Below are 20720 nucleotides of genomic sequence, written 5' to 3' on the forward strand. Positions count from 1 at the left end.
GAAACTGTAAGATCATTGAAAATGGGGCCAGAAGTCATAAGTAGGGACTGCCAAACCACCACCAAAACCTGTTAACAAATTTCTTCTACAAGTAAAATCTATTGTCAGTGTACAACAATTTCCGAGGTGGAATTGGAGGCATGAGAATAGTGAGCTGACTTGCAAGGTTTTCCTATCATCTAAAAGGGAGTTTTAAAATTCAACAGCTGATAATGTTATCTTCTCATACAAGGAGATTAAAATAATAAATATAAACCAAGTGCTTCAACTTGGAATCAAATCACCCCCATTTTCCCAGCACATTCCCGTAAACTCTGCCCCAGTGGGATTTGGTCGCCTGGGAGGAGGAAGATCATCTTCTCAGCAGCCACACTCAGTTAGGCAAGAGCCCGCCCTCCCTGACTAACTTCCTTCCCCTTAGAACTCATTCAAGGGGAGACAAAGGGCCTGTGAGGGGGTGGGGGCTGTTTTGTGCCTGGCCCTTAGGGGTACTTTATTTTTCTTAAAAAGATTATATTAACCTTACTGTGGCCAAAAAATAAAAACAAAACAAAACCTTAAAACAAATTTCTGAGGCAGTTTGAGTTAAAAATACGAAGGCCTGAGATATATTTTTAATTTATTCATAATTAGTTTACAGATTGGACTGCACCGAGATTCCAAAATCAGCAAGCCTCTTGGGGATAAAGGCTATTGCAATTATCAGGAGCAAGCCAAATGCTACCTTTTGTTCTTACTAAAATCTTCTCCTTTAAATAAAAATGTCTCCTAGCAAATGATTTTCTATTTCCTATCTAAAGAGGATTACATAGCATACATGACTGGTGGCTGGAAAGCAAAGAACTTTCCATCGTTTCATTACCTGCCAAATACAAATTAGTTCATTGTGGTTGACTCCTGCCAGGCACCCCTTTCCCTGCCGCCCATCAGGCCGATGGGGTATGGCAGGTGGGTTCCTGCCTGCAGTCCTTCCTAATCAGGAGGCTGTCAGATATGCTGCCTGCCCACTGTCTCCTACATCCTGTGGCAGCACTGGTGTTTGGGCAGCAAGGTTTAGAGGTTGAATGGCCCCAGTAACTAATAAAAAATTGTTCCTACTTACTATCACTGTCAAATTCCTGTGGGCACATGTGAGGCCCTCCTCCAGGTACAATAGAGACACCCTACAAATTTCACTTTGTAATAACCAGAGGATACAGAAATTGTGTTAGCTCCATTAGATGGAGTCATAGATATATTTGGAAAGGTTAGTGGGATATAGTGAATGTCCCAGCTAGACTAAGATAAAAAATCACTTTGTTAACTTAGAGTGTTTCCTCATTGGTAGCACCCTAAATTAAGGTGCCATTTATAAACAGTTTATTATTATTTATTAATGTGTGAAGCACTTTATAGCATGCTAGATAACAACTTAAATTCATGTATTAAAGATGCACATACATGGTTTAATACGATTTACGTCTTATAATATTCTTTAAAACAGCTTCCCATAGTCTCATCCGTTAAGCATTTATTACTAATGCATTTTATAACACACTTTATAATACATTATTTGAGCAAGTAGCTGCATTTAGTGATCATTTCATAAATAAGAATAAAGCGTTTATAAATGGCACCTTAATTTAAAGGGTTACCTTCATATTACCAGATAGCTGCTCACCATTCATCTTATTTTGTGATTATTCTCCAAATGCACCACTTAATAAAACAGACACCAAGTTCTATTTTCCCTTCATCTGATTAAAAGTTTATTGAGCCATTTCCTCCATTTGCTTTCAGATGGTGGTAGCTTGGAGGTTTTAGTGTGATTTTTGCTGAATCCAAACTTTTTAAAAATATATTTTTTACTGTTGATAGTATAACAGATATTTCCCATCCACCCCCCGCCAGCTCCCACCCCCTACCCAGACCCCAGATCTTCACTACCTATTGCCTGTGTCCATGGCCTATGCATATAAGTCCAAATTTTTAATTCAATGGTATTTCTGTAAAGATGAACAATAGAAGCAGAAAACCACCCACCATATTAGGCAGAGCCTGTTGCTTGGATTCTTTGTAAAATTCAATTTTTCGACTCGAAAGGACAATCCAGGAAGTAGACCAGTTTTTCCTTGGGGAAAAATAAAGGAAAAGAGCATTATCACTTAAAGAAATTATTCATAGATAAATTATGAGCAACATTTGGATTAAGAAGAGGCTATATTTTTAACTAGAATTCCTAAAAGTATTTTCTTTATTACAGTTGATAGGTGGTATGGAATTTGAGTAATATAAGGACATTCTGTAATTTTTAAAGATCATGGCATTTATAGTAAAAGTTTCTCAATTCGTATATCCTCCCCAAATTCTTTTCAACTACTGAAAATTCAATTTTAATGTATCCATGTTCCCCAAAACACTCACGCCATAAAAAAAGGTTGTTCCTTCAGCAAGCCAAATATAGCAAAGTAAAAATAGGAATCAGAACACCTTCTTTCATTGTTACTTCTCATAATTGATTGAGTATATTTCTAAGTCTTAAACACTAAATAGCTAATGTGCCGCTGCCTAATTCAAAATATTTTTAATGTTGAATTTCACTAGAAATCAAAGAAATACAAATAAAAAGAGTGAAATGCTTTTTTACCTCTTTGCCAATCAAATTGGCAAGAATTTGAAGGAATAATACCAAGGGTTCTTGAACATGTGGAGAAATGTATTCTCCCATACAAGTTTGGTGGGAGTATAAACTAGCACATCTTTTCTGGAATGAATTAGGCAATATGCTTTATAAAAATCTTTAAAAATATGTATATGTTTTGAGTAAACAAGTCCATTCTTATGAATTTAAATGTATCCTAAAGACATCATCTCACAAGTTGTTAAGGTTGTGTGCATAAGAATGAATTGGATCATTATTTCTTAATTCTCTTCCTAAAATATCAAAAAAGAAAAGATTGGTATATAAGCTGCACATAACAGACTCCTAGAATGGAATAAGGAACCCTCTGCTGTAGAACAGGGGTGGGGAACATCCGACCTGCAGACTGTATGAGGCCCGTGGAATCATTTGGTCTGGCCCTGCAAAGGCAACCGGAGGCGGGACTCAAAATTCAATAAATCTAGGAGCTTTTTTCATAGCAACATGAATTTATATTAAGTTAATTATATTAAGCAAATGATGTTATAAATATCCAAATGGCCCTTGGCAGATAAAAAGGTTCCCCACCCTGCTATAGAAGAATATTGATATGAGAGGATTTTAATGCAGACCATAATACGATATGCAATTTATAACACCATGCTATTTACCTAAGAGTGTCCTCACACATCCCAGCCTCTTCTTCTTATTAATTCTTATTCATTGGAAGTTTGAATATTATGCCCTCCAATGTGCCTTCTAGAACTTTCTCACATAGTATTTATGACAAATTAAAGTTAGTTTTTATAAATTTCATTTCTATCTCCTTATTTTTAAAAAGCCTAAAATGACAGAAAATATTTCATCTTTACAGAAACATTCCCAAGTGCCTAGCACAGTGCCTTGGACAAGTAGGCACTAAATAGGAATTTACTGAGTCAATGATCAAACTTTGGCATGCAGGGGAAAGCTGGATATAACAACAGTTAATTCAGGTGGTAAAATCACAGCTTTTAATTTTCCTTTGTTTATCCTGATGTTTATCAAAATAAGTTTCTACCCAGTATATTATATTGCTGTAATTTGTGTTGGTTTAACACTCATTTCAAAGTAGCTGACTTCATTTTACAAAAGTGGTTTAAAAAAGTTTGCAGAAAGACTTTATTCAGGTCGATAGAAAACTACACAAAAATATATTTTAAATGACCAGTCAAGATCTTTGTGTAATTTATTTCCACTTGTCCCCTAGGGCCTTGATTGAAAGGACAGCTTTGACTCAATCAAGTTGATATTTACGAGATTAGGCTGCTCTTACATGCCTGAAGCTATCTTACTGATATATCATCAGGTTAAAAAAAATAACATGACAAACAGAAACAATGTGTATTTTCCAACTTGCAAATATAAACACTATGTTCTTGGATCTACTTTTCTTCAAATGAAGAGTCACTTTTTCAATCAAATGCTAATAAAGATGCTGGGGTAGGGGGGGACAGAAAAAATAAACATGTAGGCCTTTTCTCTCCTTCGCCCTAGCGCCCATTTGTCCTTTCAGGTAGCAGCAAGTGAATTAGAGCAGCCTTAGCCTTCTCTTCATGAGGTCATATTAGATGGCCCCATGATATTAGGAGGGCCACAGATAGAGAACAGGAAACATTGGAAACATGCTGGTCTAGACTGGTCACCTATTATTTCCACCCCTAATTTTGACTGCATGCGATCAGGGATTATGGGACACCCTCCGACATGGTGAAACCCATATTTAACCTGCCTGTTATATTTCCAACTCTATTTTTCACCTCTTGGCAGGGAGACTATACCTTATTTGCTTCCTGTCTATAGCAAATCCTGGATAAATAGTTCTGATTTTAATCTGTTTCAGATGTTGATCATTTATAGGACTTATTGGCATTATTCTTCCCTTTCTTAAACTTGGAGCTGGGACTGGTTAGAATTGAAGTGCATGAAATTCAATTATCTCATGGTTCTACACTAGAACTTTGAACTGCCTTGAAATGTTCCATTAGGGAAATCTGAAGAACAAGCCAAAGAGGGTAAGAAATGCAGGTTTTGAAGCCTTAGTAATAGGCACAGTCCTGACACTTTGCATACAGTGCTATTTTGTTTTGAATTTATAAACTGCAAATAATGCCTTTACAGTATTAGAATAAGAGTAAAGATTTTCCTAATTGGCTTAAAATAATTTTGTTTCATAAGGAAGAAGAAAATGATGTTGTCAACCTTTCAGATGTCCCAAATTCATTTCATTTTTTCATGGTTACTTTAAAAATAATTAGCACAAATCATATTTTGAGTACTTAGCATAAGTTTGATTGTCTAGTGGAAGTTTAGCTTCACAAAATAGATGTCAAAGGTACTAATATGGAAAACGTGGTTCTGAGAGTTTAGGTAATTTAAAGCCACACACTTTAATTTCAGAGTCATACCCAATTTCTCTGACTCCAAAGCCTGTACTGTAATCTTTTCACTAATTTATACTGTCATCTTTTAAAGATTAAGCAGCACAATCTTGGGTAAGGAGACTGTCAATGTCAGATTTTGCCATAGTTTTAGTCAAAATTATCCAATCATAAAAGCTAGTGTGCATAACCTGTAACAAGATATAAGCCATCCGAGCTCTCTTATAAATTATTTTACCTGATGCTAATTAGAAAGTTTGGGCAAAGGCCAGACACTCCCAAGCTCTCTCTTTTCCTTAGAAGTTGCACTGGCTTAAGAGTCACATGATGGACCCTTCAACTCTTCCTAAGTCCAGAAACAAAGGTGTGCTGCTAATGAAGGCACCTGTGTCTCTTTCCTGCTATGGGATTGTTCTGTGATGAGCAGAGTTACCCACACCAGAACTCAGCATCAAACTGGGAAGTGACTGAGAATTCACCTCATGGGAGCAACTTTTACCGGATGACTTAGATTGGAACCTCCCCTCTGCTGAACCAAGTAGTCTAGAGACTTGACCATAATCCTTACACTATCTGTTCTGTCCATCTGATAGGTTTGACCATCTGATAGGTTTGGCTCATTGTGTTGCTGTAGTTCTCAGAGTATCAGTGGAAGAGCTTCTTAACCTTATTACTCTAATATATTGAGTCTTTTGAAGGCATTGTCAGTTCTGGAGAGAGTGTGAAAAGTGTCATTTGGCAAGGTTTTGCTTTGACTTGAACCTTTCTTTCATGCTTTCTGAATGCAATGAAATCCTTATAGGTGACTGTTGTTCAGAAAATAAGTAATTTCTGCAAGCATAGACAGCTTAGCCAGGATAGGTGACTCTAGAACCATCTAATGAAACTCTCAAAATAGACCTTTTGAGGATGAAGCTGTTTTCAGGATGGAATGTAAGACCCTCTTCCCGCCTAGTTCCCCCAAAGAGACATTATCCCTAACCTCTTAGAGCTTTCCCGCTTCTGGGCACAGAATCTGACATTTAGCAGGTGCCTGCTGAAAGTTTTTGAGTAAAAAAGTATATATTTCAGGAAGGTCACACATCTAGATTTCTCCTGCTCCGTGTTTGCTGTTACTCATTAACAAGGACTGCTAAATCACTTATCTCCTGCATTTCCCATTTCTGTTTCTTAGTTCCCTAGGGTTTTGGTGTGTCATTCCTAGCATTAAAAAAAAAAAAAAAAAAAAAAAAAAAAAAAAAGATTTAACACTCCTGGTTTAGTATATTTTGGCTAATTTATAATTCTAGTGCCAATACCTAAGCTTTCTAGAGGTCTTCCTGACTTTCTGGACTTGTGTCAATCAGATGAACTGGTATTTTATATGCATCAACTAATTTAATTTCTAAGCTAATCACAAGTATCTACTGATCATTTACTAGGTGACAGACACAGTTCCAGGGACTGAATATATAAAGGCAAATAAGAGAAACCTCAAGAAGTCTACCCGTAACTCAGAGGAGACAGGGAATAAACATGGAAACAAATAAATCCTCCAAACAACACTGGGAAGTGGGTAAAACACTCATTTTACAAGTGAGGAAACTGAATCTTAGTGAGGCTGCAGCCTACTCAAGGGCACAGAAATCATAAATGTGGGATTAAGGCCACATCTCCTGGACCTTCAAGGCCATGTTCATTCTACTGCATCAACTGTCTCTAGAGCAGGCAGCATGCAACTCTTCCTTAGTCCTATAAGGCATGTGTATGCAGAGCTTCATGAAAGGCTCCGAGAAAGGAAGATATAGAACTGTTGTCATTACTTGAATGTCTTTCTTTTTGGAGAAAGGTCACTTGATAGCCTGATCTGGGCTGTTCCGTAATGATGAATTGCAAGCCCTTTTATTCCTACCTTCCCATGATGGCCACCAGGCAAATGTATTCACTGGTTGGAGCCAATTAATGCCTCATCTTAAATTTGAGAGCACTCTTTTCTATTTCCCACAAGGAAAGATAAAAAACCAAACACTTGAATGGACTTAAGGATTAAGTAAGACACACAGCCCAGAACTATCCCACTTCATTAAGTCAGAGGTCCTAGGAATAGGTGAGCCAGTCTCCCCACAAATTTACAGGGTATCAGTCATGTGAGGCATTGATATTGAGGGTAGTGATTCAGTGCAGGGAATCGATACAAGAATTGCAGGCATTTACTTTAATTTTTTTGTTTGTTTGAAAACAAATCATATCTAAGGGGGACAAGGTGCTTACTACAATTAGGAAGAGGAACTAAATTCAAATAAAGACAATGATTTATGCAATTAGTAAGACACTTAAAGGACTTTGTTAAAACAAAATTTGAGTTGTGAAAGTGGAAATACAAAAAGAAAACCACAAACAGACATAAACACAAACAAACAAAAGAAAATAACAAAAAAAAAACAACAAAAAAAAAATAAAACTCTTTGGGCATCAGTTTGGCTTAAAATTCTTTGCATTCTACAACATGGACACCGGATGGCAGCACATAATAACAGCAACTTTGTAACTGCTTATCTGAGGAACACTTGATGGAAATGCCCCTGAAACTATGCATTATGGTTATAAGAGTCTGTCAGCTCGAGCTCCAAGTTTTACACAGTCATTTGCTCCAGCATTAAACTTTAAATCCTATACTCACCTCTCTTATGCCTCCTTTGGATAATGATAGGGTGGCTAACCAAAATGCAGAAGAAAATATGTGAGATTTCTTGGTAAATTTCAGACCTTCTTTGGGCTGCCTGCCTTTGTTAGCTGACTTGGTCACACTGGATTTGACTTCAGTTTGCAACTGGGGAAGGAGTGAAAGTAATTTACTCTAGTGTACCTGGCTAATTTACCACAAAATCACTCAGATACTGTTAAATGTTCTGGATTGTTCTCAAACTGGTGCATTAGAAACTTAATTCTCCCTTCCCATATTTTAAGCTTCTTATAACTTGTCATGTCTAAAAGGAGGGTCAAATAGACATGGAGGTATAAATATACACATCTCTGCCAGTACTGCAAGAAACAGAAAAGCTTTACATATTCAAAGAGCTATCAGATGTTGGAAATCATAACGGAGCAGATGATGAAAATCATAAAACCAAAGCAACCTTTAACAAATTTACTTCCACATTATGTGGACTCCAAACCTTCCTTCTAGTCCTCACTACTGAACACAAAAAGAAAGACAGGTTAAGCCTGGGATGAATTACTGGGATCCTGAGCAGAAAGTGCTAAAGAAAAATAAGTTCACGTCAGAAGTGTACTTTCATATCACATTCTAAAGGAAGTGTTACTATTCTTAGTAACAATGGTTTCAAAAAAAGAAAGAAGAAACAAACAAAAGGTCTAATAGCAAAGGGCCCTGGGGTGAAAATGGCACCAGTGGACATAACCCTGCACCACCTTTATTCCACTTATTTCCACCCCCTCCTCTGTGCACCTCCCCACCCCATGCACGCGTGCACACACACATGTACTTCTCAGGCCTATCTGAAGATCAGAGGGAGAAGGGACATGTGACAAGGTGTGCAGAGCTACAAATAAGACAATGAGATGACGAAGGGGCAGGCATGAAGGGAGAGGTGCGGGGGTGGGGGGGGTGGGACAAGGGCACTGAGATAGCATACATGCGGCCAGGTGCCTTTTGTAAATTAAAGGGTTAAAAATAACTTTTCACTATGGTCTCAGGGAGCTTCAGAGAGGCTGGCGCTCCTTCTCATTTGGGATCCAGAGGCCCCAAAAGAAGGAAGCCCTAATCTTCATCAGAAAAGCTAAACCATATTTTCAATGTATACAATTAAAAATTAAAGTTGAATGATGAATGCTTTAGGCTTTCAATCCTGTCTGTGATCACTGGGGAAATTTGTGGAACTTCATTTCAAAATAAGGCTAAATCTGTGGTTCTTTATGAATGTAACATATAGCCAATGTGTTCTTCCTTTCACCCACCCTTGCTCATATTCAGAAATAGGTCAAACTTTTCTTAGAAAGAGAAAATGTATGAAAGAAGGAAGCTAAATGAAAAGAAAAAATGGGGAGGAAGAGGAACAAAGACAAGGACACAGTACATGATGTGGGTGACATAATTATGGATTTCTGAGTAAAAAACTTTATAAATATTAATAACATAAAGTTGCTAAGTGGCAATTGAAGCCCTTGGTACTGTCAATGATACAAAATAAAAGAATGGGTTTTTCAGTCCCTGGACTTGAAAGGCTTCTAGCAAGAGGGAAAAAAACTAACCTATTTCAAACAAAGGATGAGGCTAAAATCTTACCCTAATCTTTCCTACAATTAGGTTTGGAAGGAAGGAGAGGTTAATACAAGTGACCAAGTTTCTCTACTTGTAAAATTGAAAGTAATACTGCCTATCTTAGAGTATTATTTCAGTATTAGTGACCCGGTGTATGAAATTTATGCACATTAAAAGGGAATTAATTAACGGAAATATTTTAATATTGCTATTTGCCCTTTCTCTATAATAGAAGTTTCAGAGATGAACAAAAATTAGTAAAATATATATGAAAATCTTTCTCCTGTCAGAGTCTGGGGCGTGCCACGGGAATCAGAGTCAAGTCCCCGCCCATCCAAATGCACCTCAAAATCGCACGAGACCCAGACCCAGCCAACCCCACCCCCATTGGGTTAGATCCAGACCCAGCCGGCCCCATCCCCATCAAGCCCCACCAGGTGGGGGGGCGTGGCCTCAGGTCACCTGGCCCGGGCCGGGGGGTAAGCCTTGAGGTCCCCTGGCCGGGGCCAGGGGGCACAGCCTAAGGTCCCCTATCAAGCCCCACCAGGCGGGGGGGGGGGGGTGGCACAGCCTCAGGTCCCCTGGCCCGGCACCAGGGCGGGGTGCGTGGCCTGAGGTCCCCCAGCCTGGGCCAGGGCAGTGGGCACACCTTGAGGTCCCTGTCAAGCCCCTCCAGGCAGGGGGGCGTCCTCATGTCCCCTGGCCTGGCACTGGGGCAGGGGGCATGGCCTTAAGTCCTCCGCTGGGCACCTGGGCGGGGGGCGCAGCCTTAGGTCCCCTGCCCTGGCCCAGTGCCATGCAGCCTCAGGTCCCTGCTGATTTTTGTTAAGGCTCATTACAGGAACTCGGCCTCCACTGTGGGTGCAGCCATCTTGTGTTATGGGATCCCCACTTCTTGTGTGGGTGCAGCCATTTTGTGTTATGGGATCCCCGCCTCCACTGTGGGTGCAGCCATCATGTTATGGTGTGATGGTCAATTTGCATATTCCCTCTTTATTAGATAGGATTTCTGGTAAAAATTTTTAGCCAAGTGCTTGACAGAGTTAGTATCTATAATAATAAAAGTGTAATATGCTAATTAGACTGGATATCCTTCTGGACGACCTACTGGATGAAGCCAGGGCTGCGAGGGAAGCCCAGGTCCCGGAGGGAAGCCCGGGTCCCGAGTGCCAGAGGGAAGCTGGTGCTGGCAGCCAGGGGAAGGAAGGCCTACTCTTGCATGAATTTCGTGCATCAGGCCTCTAGTTTATTAATATTGTTTACTAACTCATCAAAATGTATAAACATACATTAAAGTACCTTGATAAATGGGTAAAAAGTTATCAAACCAAATTTTACATAGGAAATATAAGTTATAGCAATTATGGTTATAATTTAATAGTAATTTAATATTTACTAAATTATCAATGGGATAAAGTTACACATTTTTAAGGTTGTGATCAAACTGAATATTTTGTTGGCAGTTCCAAAAAAAAATACAGACTCCTTGAGCAAGAAATAAAATCATACATAATAGGCATTTTTTAAAAAAATGGTCATGTGATTTAATCAAGTAATGCAGGGTTAGCATTAATCTAAAGAAAATATAAAAGAAAAATTGACAAGTAATAGGAGGTTTGCAGCAATTATAACTATCCTATATAATAAAGAGGTAATATGCAAATTCACCATCACGCCCTCGCACAAGATGGCCGCCCCCATGTGGTCAAAGATGACCACCACAGAGTGGCCAGCAGGGGAGGGCAGTTGTGGGCAATCAGGCCAGCAGGGGAGGGCAGTTGGGGGTAACCAAGCCAACAGGGGAGGGCAGTTGGGCACGACCAAGCTGGCAGGGTAGGGCAGTTGGGGGCGATCAGGCCAGCAGGGGAGGGCAGTTGGGGGCAATCGGATCAGCAGGGGAGCAGTTAGGCATCAATCAGGCTGGCAGGGGAGTGGTTAGGGGGTGATCAAGCTGGCAGGCAGAAGTGGTTAGGGGCAATCAGGAAGTCAGGCAGGCGAGCAGTTGGGAGCCAGCAGTCCTGGATTGTGAGAGGGATGTCCGACTGCCCATTTAGGCCCGATCCCACAGGGACATCCCCCGAGGGGTCCTACATTGGAGAGGGTGCAGGCTGAGCTGAGGGACACCGTCCCCCCCCCCGCCCCCAGGGCACAGATTTCATGCACTGGGCCTCTAATTTTAGTATAAAACTGGAATCAATTTAAATATCAAATAAAAGAGGAGTGTAGGAATGGATTGGTATATTATAGTCCCATCAATATGGTGGAATATTATATGTTACTAGTGGCCCGGTGCACGGATTTGTGCACATTGAAAGGAAATTAATTAGAAGAAAGAATCGTGTGGTAATTGCATTACAGCAAAAAATTATATATCAAAATAGTATATATAATATAGTATTATAAAATTAAAATACAAAATATTTTAATATTGCTAATTGCCCTTTCTCTATAATAGAAGTGTCAGAGATGAAATAAAATGAGTAAAATGTATATGAAAATAATAAATTGATGAATAAACAACAACATGATGGAACAACAACAAAGACATGATATAAAAACAACAAAAACATGATATAAAAGCAACAAAAACATGATATAAAAACATTGATAAAAATAATGACTGGTAAGTTGATTAAATTTATTCTAATATGTCCCTATACACCACATTAAGAGTAAAAACACTTTCAGAGTGCTTGACTAATTTCCCTTGTGATGAAATATTTACAACTTTAACATCACAGACTCTTCAAACTCGAGAGAAAGCAACATACAACTGACCATGGCGGAAAACGGGTTCAGGTAGGAATATTCCTACTCTGTCTTGAGTTTGTCATTGTGATTTATTAATAGTCAGAGCAAATGCTGGCATCACGGGAAACAGCTTCAGAGGTACGTTGTGTCAACAGTTGGTCTTCAGATACATTCTGGCGTCACGTGTGACTGGCGCCAGTGAGAGCTTTATATGTATTGTCCATGCGCAAGTCAACGTTTATTTTTAAATTGCCAGGGCACATCATATGTACCAGCTGGTCAGTTGGTCAGATGCTCAGAGGGACGTATGGTGGGTCACTTAGCCTTTTATATATATACTAGAGACCCAGTACACGAAATTCGTGCACGGGGGTGTGTGTCCCTCAGCCCAGCCTGCACCCTCTCCAATCTGGGATCCCTCTCACAATCCAGGACTGCTGGCTCCCAACTGCTCGCCTGCCTGCCTTCCTGATTGCCCCTAACCACTTCTGCCTGCCAGCCTGATCACCCCCTAACCACTCCCTTGCCAGCCTGATTGATGCCTAACTGCTCCCCTGCCAGACTGTTTGCCCCTAACTTCCTTCCTCTGCAGGCCTGGTCACCACTAACTGCCCTCCCCTGCAGGCCTGGTACCCCCCCAACTGCCCTTCCCTGCAGACCCAATTACCCCCAACTTCCCTCCTCTGCTGGCTAGGTCACCCCTAACTGCCCTACCCTGCAGGTTTGATTGCCCACAACTGCCCTCCCTTGCAGGCCTGGTTCCTCCCAACTGCCCTCCCCTGCTGGCCTGATCGCCCACAATTGCCCTCCCTTGCAGGTCATCTTGTGGTGGGCATCTTGTGTCCACATGGAGGCAGGATCTTTGACCACATGGGGGCAGCCATCTTGTGTGTTGGAGTGATGGTCAATCTGTATATTACTCTTTTATTAGATAGGATAGAGGCCTGGTGCATGGGTGGGGGCCAGCTGGTTTGCCCTGAAGGGTGTCCCGGATCAGGGTGGGGGTTTCCTTGGGGCATAGGGAGGCCTGGGCGAGGGGCCTGTGGTGGTTTGCAGGCCGGCCATGCCCCCTGGCTACCCAAGCGGAGGCCCTGGTATCTGGGGTTTATTTATCTTCTACAATTGAAACTTTGTAGCCTGGAGTGGAGCCAAGCCTTCTGCTTGCTCCATGGCGGCAGCCATTTCTATTGGGATTTATGTATCTTCTATAATTGAAACTTTGTAGCCTTAAGCGAGGCCTGGGCGGGCCAGGGCTGCAGAAGCTTGGCTTCCTCCATCGCCGGGGGCAACCCTAGCCTCCTGTTCTTTCCAGCTCCGTGGCTGCCTCCATTTCTGTTTGGGTTTATGTATCTTCTATCATTGATACTTTGTAGCCTTGAGTGGAGGCCTAGGCCAGCAAGGGCAGGCGGAAAGCTTGGCTTCCTCCATTGCTGGAAAAACCCAAGCCTCCCTCCTGCTCTCTGTGGCCATAGCCATCTTGATTGTGTTTATTTGCATATTCACTTCTGATTGGCTGGTGGCCGTGGCTTGTGGGCGTGGCTTGTGGGTGTGGTGGAGTGATGGTTAATTTGCATATTACTCTTTTATTAGATAGGATAGACTAGAGGGCCGGTGCATGAAATTCGTGCACGGGGGGGGGGGGGGGGGGATGTCCCTCAGCCCAGCCTGTACCCTCTCCAATCTGGGACCCCTTGAGGGATGTCCGACTGCCTGTTTAGGCCCGATCCTGGGCAATCGGACATCCCTCTCACAATCCAGGACTGCTGGCTCCCAACTGCTCGCCTGCCTGCCTTCCTGATTGCCCTTAACTGCTTCTGCCTGCCAGCCTGATCACCCCCTAACCACTGCCCTGCCAGCCTGACTGATGCCTAACTGCTCCCCTGCCAGCCTGATTGCCCCTAACTGCCCTCCCCTGCAGGCCTGGTCACCCCTAACTACCCTCCCCTGCAGGCCTGGGTCGCCCCCAATGTCCCTCCTCTGCTGGCCTGGTCACCCCTAACTGCCCTCCCCTGCAGGCTTGATTGCTCCCACTGCCCTCCCTTGCAGGCCTGGTCCCTCCTAACTGCCATCCCCTGCTGGCCATCTTGGGGTGGCCATTTTGTGTCCACATGGGGGCAGCCATCTTGTGTGTTGGAGTGACAATAAATTTGCATATTACTCTTTTATTAGATAAGATTATACATGGTGACTTTATCCACAATGTTTAATTTGTAATGTATTTATAATACAGACAAAAGAAGCCCCCAAAATAATAGAGTAATATTATGCAACAAATGGGATCATATTAAAGATGTCTGGTCCTTGAGGACTTTCATCAAGAATGTAAATGGATGATATGAGAGAGTTGGAGAGGAGATTTTTGCAAAGTCTAATGTTGATAAGGTATTACTACCTAAAATATATTAGGAATTCTCTCTCACAAAAAAAGTCAGAAACCCCATAGAAAATAGTCAGACTTTAATGCAGAGGCAATTCTCAGAATGCAGAACCTGATTGACTTGAAAGGATAAAGTGATGCTCAACTGGAATACTAATCAGAGGAATAAAAATAAATGCAACACTGAAGTAATGCTGTATGGCCATTGACTTGCCAAACTGAGAGGTATATGAAGCTGTGTGCTGATAAGATTATGGTGAGACAGAGCCTTCTGCATTGCAGAAAGAATGTGAACGTATGCACTCATCCAGGAAAAAGTCTGGCAGCATCACTCAATGAATTTATAAATGTGTGTTCCTTCTACCCTGCAATTCTTCACTCCCGGGGATATGCACTGGAAAGAATTCCTAACAGGTTAGTAAGGAGCCATATATGTGGTTTATTGCAATGTTGTTTGTGATCAAAGGACTTAGGGACAATTTAGGTGCTCATTCTGGTATTTGTACATAATGGCAAAATGGGCAGCAGTTGGAAGCAATGAACTCATTTTCAATATATTGATATAGATAGATATCCAAACACTAACATTAAATTAAAGTAGTAGGAAACAAAATGAGGTTTATAAAACAAAAAGGCTTTTTTTAAGAACACATTCACATACACACAACTACACACTACTTTTTAGAAACCACACATATAGCCAATTGAATGTATGGAGAGTGAGTTTGATGAACACACATTTTACAAGGGACTGAGGTGAGGATTGAAGACTGAGAATAAAGTAAAACCAGCAATGGGCCCTCCCCAGATAATCCTATCTAATAAAAGAGTAATATGCAAATTAACCATCACTCTGTGACAAAATGGCAGCGCCCATAGACACGGGCGCTCAGTCCTCTCAGGCCTGCCGGAGTCCCCCAGTCCCAGGGAGGGCTGCCAATGAGAGCTGGCAGCCTGCGGCCCCGGCTGTCAGTTTGGGAGGCGGCTGCACCCCCCCAGCACGATCTGCTCACAGTGGGGCCTGGGCCATCGGCCTGGAAAGCACCCACCTGCCCCCCCCCCCCCCCCCCCTGCAATCCACTCAAAGCTGCAGCCGGGGCGGTAGGCCTGTGAGCGGGCAGTGCCGCCCCCCCCCCCCTCCAGCCCCCCACCGTGATCGGATCCCAACTGTGGCTCTGCTCCCAGCCGCAACCTGGGCCATCAGCCTGCAAGGCAGCCTCCCGCCCCCAGTGTGATCTGCTCAAAGCCTCGGCCCAGGGCAGTCGGCCTGGTGGCGGCCACGCCTTTCCCCTGCAGCGATCAGCTCCCAGCCGCAGCCAGAGGTGTAGGTCTGGGAGGCAGCCGTGCCCCCCAGAGCGATCCCCTCCCAGTGGCAGCCTGGGGTGTCAGCCTCCAAAGGGCCTGCGCCCCCATGGAGTGATCCCCCACACACACCTATAGCCTTGGAACTTCCCTTGCCCCCAGCGGAATGATTGGAGATGGGGGGGCGGGTATCTGGGCGATGCTGCCCAGAAAACTTCTCCCATTGGGTAGAAACTTCTGACCAGGTTAGGGAGGTAAATGGGTTTTGTTTAAAATCTTTAGAAACCGCAAAGGAAATGTCTGAGGTAGGGTTTCACATCGGAAGTAACTTACAACTAATTTCTGAAGGCAAACGGGGACATTGCAGTTACATTACTGGAGAGTACTGGGAGGTCCAGAGGTTAGCTCTGCAAGGGCGATGGTGGGTGCTCCCCGCCCTGGTTCCTCAGCACCTCGGGCAGGGCTTGAGCCCACCCAGGAAGGCCTTTTCCCCTACAGTTTTCACCAAGGCAGGGAGGATTTGTAGACATGAATAAGAAGTGCCCACGCACAAGTCCTGATGCCGGGGCCGGCAGAAATGACAAACCGGGAAAAGAGCAAAACCAGAAACACCACCGATCCCAACACAGATCATCTTTTTCTTCAGATGACGGTGTGTTTCCCTCTTCTTCGTCTTCTGGAAGCAAGACAGATTCAAGTACTGATGATTCTACCAACGGAAAAGTTAAGAGAAAGAGAGGACAGAAAAGGAATAAAAGGAGAAAGGAAAGAAAGGACAAAAGATGAAACATCAAGAAAAAGAAACAGAAGAAATGAAAAACAACCACATGATATCACCTTTCCAAGGTCTCATGAAATTCCTGTTTAAGGAGTTTATTTTATGACATTTTTAGTTTGGGTTTACATTTTTACGGGTTTGTCAAGACCACGGCAGGTAACTGTCCAATATGTTAAAGAAAAAACCCTATCTAATAAAGAGGGAATATGCAGGGGAGGGCATTTGGGGGTGATCGGGCTGTCAGGGGAGGGCAATTGGGGGTGATCAGGCCAGCAGGGGAACAGTTAGGCATCGATCAGGCTGGCAGGGGAGTGGTTAGGGCAGGGGTGGGCAAACTTTTTGACTTGAGGGCCACAATGGGTTCTTAAACTGGACCGGAGGGCCGGAACAAAAGCATGGATGGAGTGTTTGGGTGAACTAATATAAATTCAAAGTAAAGGAGCAGAGGGGAGAGCAAGAGAACCCTCCGCTCTTTCGGCTCCGCAGGCCGGATAGAACAGGCTGGGTTAGGGGGTGATCAGGCTGGCAGGCAGAAGTGGTTAGGGGCAATCAGGCAGGCAGGTGAGCAGTTGGGAGCCAGCAGTCCTGGATTGTGAAAGGGATGTCCGACTGCCTGTTTAGGGGATCGGGCCTAAACAGGCAGTCGGACATCCCCCGAGGGATCCCAGATTGGAGAGGGTACAGGTTGGGCTGAGGGACACCCCCCGCAGTGCACGAATTTCGTGCACCAGGCCTCTAGTGTTAATATAAGACCACACACTGAAGAGTACCATCAACTCAATTCTGTGCACCTGAAGTTAAAAAGAAAAAAGCGAAACTAAAATTTATATAACTTTAAATGAAAAAAGCTGAAAGCATTCATAACAGCATGCAAACTGACTAAAATAACAATAAGAGTACAAACTACTGTTTATGTGAATTTAAACTAGAACACAGGCATGGCATGCAAACTGATTAAAGTGACAACAAATAAAACAAACACAAAATGGTATACAAACTGATTGAAACTACCTAAAAATGATTCCCTCTGAGTTAGGGAAAGAGCTCTGTTTTGCTTCTCTGCTTTTTCTTGAAACCACCTTCAAAGAAAGAAATTCACAAGAATGGTTTATGGATGTGTTGTTTTTTTCTGCCAAGGGCCATTTGGATATTTATAATATCACTAGAGGCCTGATGCACAAAATTCATGCATGCAGGGGGAGGGTCTCTCAGCCCAGCCTGCATGTTCTCCCAATCTGGGACCCCTCAGGGGATGTCCGACTGCTAGTTTAGGCCCGATCCCACTGCTGAGATCTCCCTTATATTAGGGCTGACTGGCAGCCACTTCTGTTTGCTCTGCCCTGGTGATTCCCTGAGACCCTGCCCCACATAATTTACAACCCCACCCAAGCTGTGGGCAAAGGCTTTTGCATATGAATGGCCTAAAACACTTGTCAAACAAGCTGCACCTGAGTCAGGGAGCACCAAACATATCAATAAAAGGCCCAAGACCCAGCACCAGCACCAGCCTGCCTTGCTTCACAGCTGGTCCTTGTCTGGGCAGCTGTGATGGAAAAGAGGAGGAATCTGCAGATCTCTCTGTAGCACCTGCTGGGTGGCCCCAGGCAGTAGCTGACTTTACACCTCCCTGGAGATCCAAGAGCCAGTGTACCCAGTGGTCACTGTGAGACCATACCAGATTAAAACTCTTTACATATATAACTGACACACTCAAAGGGCAGACTCAGTGAGCACCAAAGACCTACTGAAGAAAGTCCTGCTCCATAGGGGTGTCTCCTGCACAGCAGCTCTCCCACTGTAGTCGCAGCTGATCCCCATAGCCAATTGACCTAAGGTCACTTCTTCCCAGTGACACCAACAGCAATCAAGGTTCAACTACAACAATACTGTGCTCACAGCCCACAAAGGGTTGCAACCGTAGTGTCCAACTCAAGTGATTGGGGAGGCTGAGCCACTGGGCCTTGTAGGACACCTACTACCCAAGGCCACTCTATTAACTCAAGGAGACTTAGCAGCTTTACCCAATACATAGGAACAAACACAGGGAAGCAGCCAAAATGTAGAGACAAAGAAACATGTCACAAATGAAAGAAATAGAAGAAAGCAAAATACTGGATATAGAGTTCAAAACCACAGTTATAAGGTTACTCAAGAATCTTCTAGAAACCTCCAAGGGACTTACTGAGACTTTCAAGGATCTTAGTGAGAATGCCCCAAAAAATGGAAAAGGACCAGTCAGAAATAAAGCATACACTGACTGAAATAAAGAATAATATACAGGAATTCAACAGTAGACTAGAGCAGTGGTCGGCAAACTCATTAGTCAACAGAGCCAAATATCAACAGTACAACGATTGTAATTTCTTTTGAGAGCCAAATTTTTTAAACTTAAATTTCTTCTAACGCCACCTCTTCAAAATAGACTCGCCCAGGCCGTGGTATTTTGTGGAAGAGCCACACTCAAGGGGCCAAAGAGCCGCATGTGGCTCGCGAGCCGCAGTTTGCCAACCACGGCCCTAGCAGATTCAACCAAGGGGATGGAAAGCACTATTTCGCATTCCCAAATGCAGATTCCCCACCGCGGATTCCCAACAGTGAAACAAAAATACTGTTTTCAACTTCAGGTTGGTTGAATTCACACAAGTGAAGAGCCATTTAAAAAACAACGTGATAGGCAGATTTTCAACTATGTGGGGGATAGGCACTCCTAATATTACACGTTGTTCAAGAGTCAACTGTGATAGAACCTATATGAAAAATAGGGAAAAATCTAAAATGGAGAAAATTATTTCTAAATATTCCGCACATACATAATATTCTAGTGTCTTTCTCTACCCTCCTATTAACCTTACTTTTTTCTTTCAAGGTTTTTTCTGTCCTTGACTGAGGAATTCTTATTACCTTTTCTAATTTCTCTCACCTATTGTGTTCATCGCGCCCCCAAATGCAACTTTCAACTTTTTATCTAATAGATGATTTCATTTTCCTTTTGTTTGTCTCAAATTATTTTTATTTCAGTAACAAATGTACATCAAATCCTCATTTGGTGAAAAAAAAACCAACTATGCTTGCAATGTATTATAGGAAAATTTTATTTAATGCAATACAAGTCCATTCACCCCTTTATCTGTTAATATGAGAAATCAAACCCATTATCTTATTTCTTTGCATTTTTTAAAGATTTCAAGTCCTAAAAAGACAAGAGCACTTTATGTATTCGGTGCAACAATATAGAACATAGGACTTTTATTGGAAAACTATAACTATAGTAAAAATAACAATCATATAGTAATTACTATTACAATAGTAATAGAGTATATTCTAGTCTTGTACCATAGGGCCTTACTTTCAAACAACAGGGATGGCACAAGTAGAGGAGATGGGGAATTAGCACAGTCATATAAAAGTGAATTAAAGAACTTTTATTACCTTAGTTTCTTTCCTCCGTCGGCAATTTTAGCTTTTTGAAGATAACCTTCTTTTTCAACCATCTGCAAGAAGAATGCATATGTTAAAACTGTGACAAACTCCCATGCATTATTAGTTTAAATGAACCTATGCTTTCCAAAAGTCATTGTAGTGACAGAAGTTTCCAGTCATAGAACTTCATTAATAATGCATATATAGCTTATGGGAAGTGCCTGCAAGATGATAGTCATTACAAGCCCTTAAATATCCAAAAGAAAGATTACAAAGAGTAATGTGAATGATTTGTTACATGGTGATATACCTTTACTCACTTTTCCTTCTGGGCATTGAAGTAACTTGCTTACAAAATTGATTAACAACAGTAAAACAAAGACAAATTTGATGTTCTCCTTAATTTTACTGATCATCCTTGGAAAAGTACTTTTGTTTTTTCACTCCTCACCCCCACTTCCTCATGTACCTGCTGAGGCCAGGGATCTAGAAGAATTCAATGGAGCCAGGTATCTGAGTCACTTGAACTATGGAAGGACATTTAAAACAGTGACATTGCATGCATTTTGTTGTTATCAAGATATGCTATGTAACACCATCCCACTATCTTCTTCTATGATGTGGGTTTGTTTTCTTTCCTGTTTGTATGTATTGGCTTTCCTTAGTTGTACATCAGCAAGATTCTTAAAGGAGATTCAATAATTTTTTATAATACCACAGAAGTTTTGTGGAGTTCTAGGGTAATAAATGCATCATGCAAATTGTGATGTAGTGACTCCCAAAAAAGTCTA

At 42.2% G+C, this 20720-nt stretch overlaps 1 protein-coding gene across 2 annotated transcripts in view; it reads right to left on the minus strand.

Moving 5' to 3' along the window:
* The window catches only part of ARHGAP15 (Rho GTPase activating protein 15), a 691399-nt gene that overhangs the window by 564483 nt on the left and 106196 nt on the right, over nt 1-20720 (minus strand). For both annotated transcript variants that reach the window (XM_080670353.1, XM_080670352.1), the window contains 2 exons: nt 19939-20000; nt 2023-2110 (listed from right to left, as the gene is read on the minus strand). In XM_080670353.1, coding sequence (XP_080526479.1) covers nt 2023-2110; nt 19939-20000 — 150 coding nt within the window. The remainder of the gene's footprint in view (nt 1-2022; nt 2111-19938; nt 20001-20720) is intronic.

Source organism: Plecotus auritus (genome assembly GCF_963455305.1).
Source record: "Plecotus auritus genome assembly, chromosome: 5".
NCBI classification, from domain to species: domain Eukaryota; kingdom Metazoa; phylum Chordata; class Mammalia; order Chiroptera; family Vespertilionidae; genus Plecotus; species Plecotus auritus.